This window comes from Asterias rubens, chromosome 19 (genome assembly GCF_902459465.1).
Source record: "Asterias rubens chromosome 19, eAstRub1.3, whole genome shotgun sequence".
Classification (NCBI taxonomy): Eukaryota; Metazoa; Echinodermata; class Asteroidea; order Forcipulatida; family Asteriidae; genus Asterias; species Asterias rubens.
The window spans coordinates 2,543,299-2,556,276 of NC_047080.1; the positions used below are offsets into that span (position 1 = coordinate 2,543,299).

General features: G+C 41.0%; 1 protein-coding gene across 1 annotated transcript; it reads left to right on the plus strand.

The window, feature by feature from the left end:
* The first annotated feature begins 4,595 nt into the window (after positions 1-4,595).
* On the plus strand, positions 4,596-12,978 carry LOC117303305 (paired mesoderm homeobox protein 2-like). The gene is made up of 3 exons (XM_033787472.1): positions 4,596-4,815; positions 8,947-9,134; positions 11,415-12,978. The coding sequence occupies exons 1-3, from the start codon at positions 4,596-4,598 to the stop codon at positions 11,766-11,768; spliced, it is 762 nt and encodes a 253-aa protein (XP_033643363.1). The 3' UTR covers positions 11,769-12,978.

Here is a 12,978-nt window from a genome sequence, read left to right on the forward strand (position 1 = left end):
TTGTTTTTGGATTTGGATGATCATGTGATCTGTGAAAGATAGGCCTAAAAATAGCTACAATGTTAAAAATATTCAAGAAGTAACAAAGATTACTTGTGCAAGAAAATACATGGGTTCTTTATATGAATGGATGAGGGCATCCTTCTCGAAATTTTAGGAATAATTTCTAGTCCATCATCCATAATCAATTTTGTGGAGATTGTTGTAGTAGGCCTTTAAGTATAACGTTGGACAATCATGCAAGAAAGAAAAAACATAAATAAAGAAGACAAGCTATACTGGGCATACTATACTATAGCAGAGACACGATATTTCTAAACCCTCGATTTTGTGTGCACTCTGAAAAAAAAAATGGGAAAAAAAAATTGTACCTGCAATTTTGACTAGCGCCCTCAGTGGTCTCAGAGCTCCCTTTCGAAACACCCGTAGTTTGTAAAGAGCATCTCAAACACGTTTCAGTTTCCCGACGACTCAGAGCAGGATCAGTCGAAACTTTGAGACAAATAACTCAGAGAGCCAGTGGCAGTGAAGTTAAAGACAATGGACACTATTGGTAATTGTCAAAGACCAGTATTCTCACTTTGTGTATAGCAACATAATGCATAACATAACAAACCTGTGAAAATTTGAGCTCATTGGTCGTGAAGTTGCGAGATATGAATGGAATAAATCATTAAAAAAACTTTAGTTTCATGAAGTTGTGTGCTTTCAGATGCTTGATTTCGAGACCTCCAATTCTAAAATTGAGGTCTCGAAATCAAATTCGTGGGAAATTACTTCTTTCTCGAAAACTACGTCCCTTCAGAGGGAGCTGTTTCTCACAATGTTTTATACCATCAACCTCTCCCCATTACTCATCACCGAGTGAGGTTTTATGCTAATAATTATTTTGAGTAATTACCAATAGTGTCCACTGCCTTAAACGAGAAGACCTCACAATCTACGAATGTAGTAGTCCCGACCGATATCTAGCTCAGCATGTAGGCCTACTTAAAATAAGAAGAACAGTTCTTTTCAGAACTCTCTCCCGATCCCGGATTCAGAAATCTACTCTGCAGTAGTAGAATAATGGCAAAACAGTTTCTCAAGAATAATGACTGAAAAATTGATAATAGGCCTATACACAAACTGCAAAACGTAAAGTTCTTCCCTAAAGTAAAACAAACCAGGACGTCTGGATAGCGACATAATACCATCATGGTATATCGGCTGGTAGGCCCATATACGCTGTTTCTGTTGTTAAGCAAGGATTATCTCAGTGCTTATATACAAATGGCTCTGCCGTTAACATAGGTTCCTCTGAAAACAAAACAATCGATGTGTTGGAACTACAAGGAACGGATTGGATACGGGTTAGGACAATATTAAATAATCTACTCAAAAATTGTGCATGGTTTGGAGAAAGAGAGTGAAACAAACTGGGACGGGGGATTGGAGGGGTCAACCAAGAGTGACCTCCCTCTCCCCTCCCGCACCCAGCACACTTCATGCCACATTGTGAGCCGTATAATAATGCCGGTATCGCATTCAATTATGTCCTCTATGCAATACTATCCGGAGGACATTATTGCATACGCAATAATGTCCGCCGGACGGTTTTGCATATGCAATCGTGTCCGCCCGGACGCTGCTGCATAATGCAATTGTGTCCCCCGGACACATTTGCATATGCAGTAGTGTCCGCCCCGTGCAAAACCGTCCTTGCAGTAAATTAAACGCCTTTGGTCGACGGAACACGTTCGCCATTTTTTTTTACAAGCTAAGTGCATGTCATGAATGACATGAGAAATTTTCGGCCGTTGGGTAGTCGCTGCAATCATAAATACGTGAATATGCATGCTGCACATAGTTCAGTGCATGCGAGCACATATACAGTCATACATGGTGTAGGGAAATGATTGCGCAACGAGGCGTGATCCACGTCTAATATAGTCCCCGCAATAATACAGTCTTACTAATATCTAAGACTGTGGGTTTGGGGGAGGGGACACCCTAGTGACTGCCCCCCCCCCCCACCCCTCACTCAATCGGCGATGAGCCGTCTAAGATGATGCAGGGAAATGACTGCGCAATGAGGCGATACATCCATGTCTAATAGTCCCCGCAATACAGTCTTACTATTATCTAAGATTGTGGGTTTGGGGGAGGGGACACCCTAGTGACTGCCCTCTCCACCCCTCACTCCATCGTCGTGAGCCGTCATAAGATGATGCAGGGAAATGACTGCGCAATGAGGCGATAGATCCACGTCTAATAGTTCCCGCAATACAGTCTTACTAATATCTAAGACTGTGGGTTTGGGGGAGGGGACACCCTAGTGACTGCCCCTCCAACCCCCTCACTCCATCGGCGATGAGCAGTCTAAGATGATGCAGGGAAATTACTGCGCAACGAGGCGATAGATCCACGTCTAATATAGTCCCCGCAATACAGTCTTACTAATATCTAAGACTGTGGGTTGGGGGGCACCCTAGTGACTGCCCCCTCCACCCTCCTCATACTCCATCGGCGATGAGCCGTCATAAGATGATGCAGGGAAATGACTGCGCAATGAGGCGATAGATCCACGTCTAATAGTCCCCGCAATACAGTCTTACTAATATCCGGTCTACATGAAGTTTTGCACTCGATAGCTTTGGAAGGATATTGAAGGGATTAGGCTTCAAACTCAAGATAATCCCCTCTTCGAACATCAGTCCTCTGTAAATCAGCCTTGTGGTTTACACGACAGCTAGACACGTTCTAGCGCAGGGGGTGGAGCATGTTCAGTATGTAACCCTCTTTTATTTTGTCTTTATTTCAAAATTGTGTTCTTAACAGAAATGTAAATGACAATGACAATGCTCATCACTACAACAAAGTCTACTTGAGCTTTGTGCATGGGTATCCTGTTGTATCCTTATAAGACCATGGCCAAACTTCATTGTGCTGCTTTAAAGGCAGTGGACACTATTGGTAATTACTAAAAATAATTATTATCATAAAACTTTTCTTGATTACGAGTAATGGGGAGAGGTTGATAGTATAAAACATTGTGAGAAACAGCTCCCTCTGAAGTGACGTAGTTTTCGAGAAAGAAGTAATTTTCCACGAATTTGATTTCGAGACCTCAGATTTAGAATTATTTTTTTAGGTCTCGAAATCAAGCATCTGAAAGCCCACGACTTCGTGTGACCATGGTGCGACATGGTTTCACAGGTTTGATATTTTATGCATATTATGTTGAGATACACCAAATGTGAAAGCTAGTTGACAATTACCATTAGTGTCAAGTGTCTTTAAGCAGGAAATATTCGAGTCACCAGAAATCATTCAAGAAACAGATATCATTGCCCAAAACTCTTTAACAAAAACTGAAAATTCTACATGGAAATTAACATTTAACATGGAAATTAACATTTAAAATACAGACTTACCATTGGATGAACATTGAAACAATGATTCAGCTAAATTGATGACGATATAGTAACTTCATGACAGTCTTTCCAAATCCACCACGTTTACCTCAGCCGGGCAGATTTTGTTTAAGGCCCGGTAATTGCATGGATTTTGTAACCGCGGATAAAGTGTTATGATGTTGCCATGCTATCACAATGTCTGTGATTTAATGCATTTTATTAGAAGTGAAGGGCAAATCGACATTTTGATTTTGGCACGATCGCATGAAGACATCGGGTGCACTATGCTGAAATACACATGGACACTATCTCATTGGTCAAAGGTCCTATGGCTCATTAGCATACCGAGAGGAAAGATAGCCAATCAGAGAGGTGGGTGTTTCGATGGTGGCTGGGACAAATGAAACGAGCAGACGATATTTTTGGGGCGTTCAAAGTGGGACAACTTTGGTTGGACTTGTCTACCGGGCTACTCGTCCACTACACACCCCTTTCACGTTGGTAGGCCGTCGCTCGAGTCTCGTATAGCTGTCTTAGAAATCACTATTTAGAGTAGACGTGGATTGGACAAATTATTAGTCTGAGCATATGTGTGTATGACTGAGGTCACACGACTCTGAGCTGGTGAAAATACCGTGAATTGTGCAACACGGCTGTTCTATAGGACTGAAAAATAATATCAACGCATGATCAAACAATAGCTGAACGAGTAGCGATTTGAGGATCAACTTCAACTACGAAATTTAGAACCTAAAGTTGCCTTGGCAGCAATCGTCATATTGAATTCATTTTGTGTGACAATAATGGAGAGTGTGCTTAACGTAAAGTAAGAAAGTGACATCATAAAGTTGCCAACCGCAATTGAGACATAACCGGTATCTAATCTTAGGGTGATCTTCGAAGACGTCTACAATCAGCGTTGATTAGGGAGAAACACAGAGTTAGACTACCCACCTCATCAATCTTCGATTTCAGTGCAATTGAGGAACAAGAAACCCACTGTCGACCCTTCATTCCTTCGGATTATTTCCCAAGTAAGTGCAGAGTATAGTGTTGTGATACTAGTGCTGGTTGTGAGGAGACCAAACCTTTGATCCCATATCCTTTCGCTACAGCGAACCGTATTGGATTGCATATCAATCTTCATCCAGGAGCTGCCTATAGCTCCACACAGAGAGAAAGATGGACCAAACTAATATGGTATCCGTAAATGACTTTGAGAACTCCGTCCATCAGACTGTTTTATCTGACGCGCTGCAGCACCATCACCACCACCAGGCGACCCGGAACTTCTCCGTGTCGCACTTGCTCAACCTGGAACACGTGGACTTTTCGGATGCGTCGTCACTCGGTGACGCCACGGGGCACAACGGCGCGATGGACGGCGGGGATGATACCTCGACAGGCTGCTACGAAGGTGACTATATTGAATATATTGAAAATTCCATCTATTAATTTTAATATTCATTATAATACGCTGCAACAATAGTTTACTCATTAGCAATACATTCAGTAGTAAATTATATCTCTAAATGTCATTTTAATTAGAGCTTGTCTTTTTACACTGACTTTTTACAACATAATAGGTGCTCACTCAAATTAGTACACTTTGTGATCTGGAACAAACTAACTCAGTAGGAAGAGGTTGGTTTTCTTGACTAATTTGTTTTTGAATAATATGCGTTCTTGAAGACATCTGATGAAAGAAAAAAAAACCTGAAATGCCATTGCCTACTATTGATTATCATTATGTGTCCATTTCTGATACTGTTCTCAAAATCATAAGTTTTGTTGACGGGTCGGTTCCTTGTGCATCATCTAGTATCTTGAAAACACACGGCAGGTTGCAATTTCATGTTAAACACACTCATAAATAAACTTTGTTTAATTAGTCATTTGTGTTTGTTTCGACTGTTAGAATGCGCTGGACACCTTCAGTAATAATTGTCAAAGACCACTATTCTCTCTTGGTGTATCCCGACATATTCATAAAATCGAAGTTGCAAGAGAATAGCGAACTCGTGTGCTTTCAGTTGCAAACAAATATTAGACTTCAAGAATAAAGCCTTTTAAATGATTGAGTGAGAAAAATTACCTCTTTCAACTACGTTACTTCAGAGGGAGCCGTTTCTCATCTCACAATGATACTATCAACATCTCTCCATTGCTAGGTTACCAAGTAAGTTTTTATGCCAACAATTATTTTGGGTAATTACCAATGGTGCCCCGTGCCTTTAAGTAATACGGTGCCACTCTGAAACCCACATGTACACCTTGCTGAAACTTTCTTGACCGTCTTGTCCTTGGTTTTGTTGGAAAGCGGAAATAAAATCTGCGATGGAATTCTGACATTGTACTGTGGCCTCGATAACTTCCACCACTCCGTGTGGTCATCTCACTTGATACTAACCTTATGGTTTTTAAAAGTTAAAAGTGGGTAGTTTTGCGGACTATAAACTTTCGGAAACATCATGACCTGAAGGGGTAGCGGTGACATAGTCCTTGAAATACCCCGAAACTGCTTTAAAAATTGCCTGCTAAGATGATTTCCAAAGGTTTTTAAACTCGCAAAGAAAGTGTGGTGTTCGTAACATTCCAAGGGAAACTGACTGGGTTAAATTTGAAAAACGTTTTGGTTAAAGTTGTATTGACCTGAACCTGCGACCTCCGGATTAACTTGCCGGCACTCTGCCAACTGAGCTATACCTATTATACTGATGGTCTCCCTGTTTTGTCATAGGCCTGTCTATATATTCGATTGCCAGTCAGAAGCCTGGAGTTTCCACATAATAAATTCAGGGATCATACCTAAGTATAATATGATGCAACCTAGAAAGCGCCAGGAGAGGGATTTTAACACAAATTGTGTCAGTACATTAACGTCCATACACAAAATGACAGGATTGTGCAGTATAGTCTTTGTTTCGGCACTCCTGATTATGCCCGTTAATAAAAATCATTCTCAGCTAAAATAAAAAGAATACATTTTGACATTTCCATAAAGTTTATTAGTCTCCATAACCTCGTGACCGAATTAGAACATGTTCCATGGATACTAAATGTCAGCTTGGAATAAAGCAGACGCCTGGTTCAACGGGTAAAAACGTCATCTGGTTAACTTCACTCAATGGAAATATCATTATCGGGGCAAGATACTGGGCTGGCTTCATTTCGGTTACGCCACACCCCCGGCACAAACTCTCACACAACACACACACACAATCAGAAAATAGAACTAGCTTGTGCAAACTGCTAACCAACCAAAAGTATCTATATACATTCAAAAGATAGTTAATGACAGGGCCCAATTTCACATAGCTGCTTAATCACAAAAACTAGCTAAGCACAACGAAATTATGCTTTTCAGAAAAAGGGTTACCAGCTAAAAATGCCGTGTCACATGTATAGCATCTGTGACTGTATCCAATTTGTTTATGCTTAGCAGACGTGTTAAGCAATATTTTCTGCTTAAGAAGCTCTGTGAAATTGGGCCACTAAGTAGGGTCTTTCTCGATGTTTGTTAGCACTGCATACTCGGTATTTTCCTGAGTACTGTGAAATAAATCTCACATGCATGCTACTCGGGTGGGATTCTAACCCACGACCCTTGCAATTCTAAAGCAGTGTCTTACCAACTAGACTACCGAGATTGCCCGGTGGCTAGAGGCAGTTCGAGTCATATGCTTTGGTAGCGGGTACCGCAACGATTATAATAGATGTTAAATTTACATCAAAGAAGCTACATCGTCATCTAAAGAATAACCTTCTCGTCCACAGCTCTTTCTCTCCTCCCGAAGCATACCAACTTCATCTTGGGAATCCATACATCTAATAACAAACTATTTGAAGAAGAAAAAAATCATTTGACAATTAGCCGACCGTGTAGAGAGCTTTCTACACGCCGTCTAGCGAAGGCGGGGGATTACCTGTGTAGCTTGTCGGTCTCCGGGCAAAGCCGCGCTTGGATCAGTGAAGGGTCGCCGTTGATTTGGAAAGATTAACCCGTTGCGCGATGCACCGAGCCGCGGCATCTGGTAATAACATTCGAAGGTGCTTTTGAACATGTCTTTCGTTTTGATCCGTTTTTTTCTGTGTGAAACTGAACACTTTAATTCGGAAGAGAAACAGTTTAAGGATAAAATTGGAATAACTGATCGTTGATAGCTGATGAAACGTCAAAGGACACCGAGGAGTTAGGGGTGTTGATAAATGCCTTGTTGGTCACAAACAAGTAGGCCATTGCCCAACATTTAAAAAAAACGAGTACAGAACAGTATATTTGAACAAAAATGAATGAATTTGCTTTACCCGGTAAATGAATGAATTTGCTTTACCCGGTAAATATGCTGGGTGATTTTGTATTGTTTGTTTAGTTTTTATATGTTTATGTTTTATACAATAAATAGGGTAGATGGCCTTAGCTTTCGATCCAAACCGGACCTTCTTCAGAGGCATAAAACAAGTACAAACAAATACATATCCATTTATAGAAAAAGAGAGGGGGAAAGGGATTAAGGAAAGGATCCAGAAAGAAGCGGGAAAAAAACAGCCAATCAAAGTTTCTATTTCAGAAACAATTGGTGGCTAATATTGCTGGTAATAAAACCAAGGATACCTCATAAAGTGAACGTAATCACTGTTTAATAGGTGGGGCACCGGTTTCTGATAAACAGAGTGTGGGTTCAAGTCCCGGTCGTATCCTTGGGCATTAAGATAGTTTACCGCGATTGTTTTTTTGTTTTTTTTACTTCGGATGAGACATTAAAGGCAGTGGACACTACTGGTAATTACTCAAAATAATTTTTAGCATAAAACCTTTCTTGGTGACGAGTAATGGGGAGAGGTTGATGGTATCAAACATTGTGAAAAAAACCGCTCCCTCTGAAGTGCCATAGTGTTCGAGCAAGAAGTAATTTTCCACGAATTTGATTTTGAGACCTCAGATTTAGAACTTTAAGTCTCGAAATCAACCATATAAACGCACACAACTTCGTGTGACAAGGGTATTTTTTTTCTTTCATTATCTCGCAAGTTCGATGACCGATTGAGCTCAAATTTTCACAGGTTTGTTATTTTATGCATATGTTGAGATACACCAACTGTGCAAGGCTAGTCTTTGACAATTACCAATAGTGTCCACTGCCTTTAAGCCGTTAAGTCCCGTGGATTGGCGATACACGTACAAGAACCCAGAACACTTATCGTAGCAGAGTAGGTGTTAACCCGGTTTTTTGTACTTATAATACAAGCACCCTCGCGTGTTACACTGGTTTCCTTAGGCTTGCGAGCTACAAAGACTAAGTTCAATAAAGAGCCATCCATGGTTTCATCACTATAGTAATTAAGTTCCCACCTAATTTTGGGCCAATTCAAATATTTGTGCTCCTTGTTCCCATTTTTTTTTTTTTTTTTTTTTTTAATATTTTATAGCAAGCAACCTTTTCTATAGATTTTCTCAGCCTCACGAGCTACAGTGATTTTGTTTCATTGCCATAGTTCCCACCTCATGTTGGGCCTATATTCAAATATTTCTTTGATCCATTTCCAGCTGGATCAGAGGAGGGACTCACACCAGCCCAGGTAAAACAGAGAAAAAAACAAAGGCGGAATCGAACCACCTTCAACACGGCACAGCTGGATGCGCTGGAGAGGATATTCGAGAGAACACACTACCCAGACGCCTTTTTAAGAGAAGAACTAGCTAGAAAGGTGGACCTCAGTGAAGCCAGGGTACAGGTGAGCGCAATTTTGTACTCAAAACAGTGTAAAACCAAACCGAGGCTGGGTGGACAAAACAGTCTGGCCCCGGTTGAATACAATTTATATTCAATGAAGTTGCATTGAGGGAATACGGCCGGTGTCGCATGCAATTATGTCCTCCATGCAATACTATCAGGAGGACATTATTGCATATGCAGTCGTGTCCGCCCGGACGCTGCTGCATAATGCAATTGTGTCCTCCCGGACACATTTGCATATGCAGTTGTGTCCGCCCCAACTTCGTGTGACAAGGGTGTTTTTTCTTTCAATATTATCTCGCAACTTCGATGACCGATTGAGCTCAAATTTTCACAGCTTGGTTATTTTGTGCATTTATGTTGAAATACAGCAAGTTAGAAGACTAGTCTTTGACAACTACCAATAGTGTAAACAGCCTTTAAGCAATATTTCCTGTTTAGGCAGCTGTATAAAACAATGGCACTGGGTCCAATTTCATAGAGCTCCAGAAACAAATGCTTAAACAAAAATTGCTTAGCAGAAATGAGCAGGATACCAACCACAAGTTGTACATGTGACATGTAGTTTGGCTGGTAACCTTATTCGGGTAAGCATAATGTGGTTGTGCTTAAGCTAGTTGTTGTGCTTAAGCAGCTATATGGAATAGGGCCCTGTGCTAGTCTCAAACTCGAGCAGTAAAGCGTGACGATGAAACAACACACGATGGCCAGGGGTTGCACAACGCTAAACGGTGCATGTCACCTCGTGATAATTTGACCATATGTCATAATTACTGCAACTCTTTACACTTGGGTAAATAACTAATAATAATGCCGCAGGTTTTTATGGCTATACATTTGAGCAGCTCAAACTAATCTGTGTATTGATTTACAGGGAGGGCATACCTTTGGTAATTACTCAAACAATTTATGACTATAAAGGCTTATTAAAAAGCATTGGCGAGCTATTGATACTTTAAAAACACTTAAAAACACCCCATGAAGTAATGTTGTTTAAAGAAAGAGTTAACGTGACAACCAACATTTGAATTTGGCCTCCGCTCATGACGTATCTACAAACACACAATTCTATAGTCCAACACTGGTGTTTTTTCTTGCATTATTATCTTGTAACTTCGATGACCAATTTAGCCCTAGTTTTCACAGGTTTGTTATTTCATGAAACTTAGGCTTGTGATTGACCAGACAAAAACATGAACACTTTCTACGAATAAATTGTAAACTATAATATATACCTTTAAACCTTTCTGCGGGTTGTAGATTCCGATAACAGTTTTACATGTTAGCATTATGGAACTTTGCATATTTGTTACTGTTCACCAACTTTAATCCACCATTCCATAAAATATTTATTTGTACCTTCTTTCTAAAGTTTTTATGTCAATGAATATTTCTACACCAGTTTCCATTCACCAATAACCCAAAACTCCATTATCAAAACAACAAGATTGCATCCGGTTTTTATGGAAACCCTAAAACAATACCCCTTAAAATAAAAATAAAAACCTGCTGGACTAAATATCGGTTGAAGGTATTTCTAGGTCAAAGGACAGATTTACAAGCTCTCTTGTGACTTTACCTTTATCGACGTGCTCTCATTCAGTGCCATATTTACTGGGCTTTTGAATTTATGAGTTATTATCTTCTCCCATGGGGAAACCCCCTGTATCTCAGACCCTAACCAGGACACCGGAAAAACAAGTTGGCGTTCCCGGGGTTGTGATTTTTTACTTATTTTATATTTTATAATTGAGCATTTGAGGTTTGGATGCACTTGGATGAGTTTTCGTAATGAATGGTTCCGGTTTGGTTGAGCTCAGGTGAGGGGGCCACCGCGCCCTTTTGACCGGGACGGGTGAGCCGAAGAGCCCGCTTCGCAGCCCGCTTGCGTGGCCCAGAACTATGAGAGCGTGGCGGTGTAAGATTACAGGTGGGAGTAGACAGAAAATGGCGGGAACATTTGGAGGAAATATGCGATGTACGAAAGTGGGCAAAAAAAAAACTAGGTTTGGGATAGATCAGGCCTCAATGGCCTTGATGGGCCCTTTGAAGATGTTCCCATATACCTTTATTTAGATAATCATTGCCCTCTCAAAAATAAAATTCCCGGCCCGGTAGAAAGACGCTTTCCCGAATTCTGTGGGAAAACAAATCACAGGCATGGATTCGAACCCACAACCTTTGCAGTGTTGTAGCAACTAGTAGACCACCGCAATTGCCCGTTAGCCAGTGTACTAGTGTTAATGTTGTTTTCATTGTCTGTGTGTGACATATTTAGGTTTGGTTCCAAAACCGACGGGCGAAATTCCGGCGCAACGAACGAAGTCACCAAGCATCCAAGACGACAGCCCGCCGAGTCGCGGGCAATGTGAACGGCGTCAGTGTGGAGCAACCGGTGGCGGCCCGGCCGTGTCCCGTCACGAACCCAGCCGACTTCGCCTCGTGGAGCCCTACTACCTACAGTCGCCTCGCCGGCACGGTGAGCATGTCGCCCGGTAGCGCACCCACGCTGATGAACCCATGCATGGTGGGGGCGGACAGCTCTGGAGTAGGGCTTGGAATAGGGCCGAGCCTGGCGAATCTTAGGCTACGAGCGAGGGAGTACAGCATGCACCAGATACCTCTAATGTGAGGTCCACCTCCTGATGTTTGAAAAAACATCAACTCAAAAAACTGAACTTCTGCTTCCAATTGGGGATAAAAAACAAAACCACAAGATGAGGATTGGCTGCTTAATGCAATCACGTCACTCTTACGTCACTAACGATCATTGGCGGTGGAACCAGTTTAATGTCTGAAATATTCAATGCATGTTACCGTAGCTAAGGCCAAGGTGCAACCCGAAAAAGCAGACAGCAACCTCTGGGACCCATATGGACGTGTCCAGATTCGGTAGGTATAGGCCTACTTAAGTACTTATCTTAAATTAACTCAGAAATTTAGCGAGACAACTACTGATAACTAAAACGAATGAATTCAAAAGGGAATATTTAGTGGACCTTTTGAAGCCAGAGCCCGCCACAATTTTACATGTTTAGCGCATGTTCTAGGAGTAAAATTCTTTCACCAAATTTGCAAAACAAATTGAAGGGAGTTCCAAAAGCAAATAGTGGGGATAACATCACCAAACTGGAAGAAGAGAAACAAAGCACTCAAAGGTTGAAGTGTGAGTTCTCTCCTGTATAAAACAAAGATTTATGCACAAGGAAAACATCCGCCAAAGGCAGGAATTTGAAGAAGATGAAGTAGAAATGATTGGTTTGTCTTACAGTACATTAATGATTCTGATGTTTGTCATTAATCACATCGAATACGTACAAAGATTCGAGTGTCGTGGCCGAGCGGTTAAGAGCACTGGACTCAAGCTCTGGTGTTTCTAATCAACAGCGTTTGGATTCGAGTCCCGGTCGTGGCACTTGCGTCCTTGAGAAAGACACTTTTAATACCATAATGCTTTGTGGGACATTAAGCCGTATTTCGAGTGATATAATTTGTAGTTAACTTAAAAATAAAAATAAAAACTTCATGTAAGTTTTTATAATGGTGTTTCTGGTTCACAAACTTAATCTATACACGTGTGCTTTCCTGTAAACAACTGCAACCAAAGCATTCATTTCCCTCACTTTTTGTTCCAAAAGTCAAAATATTCGTATATTCATTGTTTAATTCAAAATGGAGTTGCAACAAAAATTACATTGCCATGGAAACCGCTAGGTATCTGGAAATGTAGAGTCCACTCCGGGAAATAGTCATTCAGAAATAGGCATACTCCAAATCAAGCTATTGAAAGAGTTATCCTATTATTATTAATAAAACACAGGGTGAATTAAAGGGAAGGTACA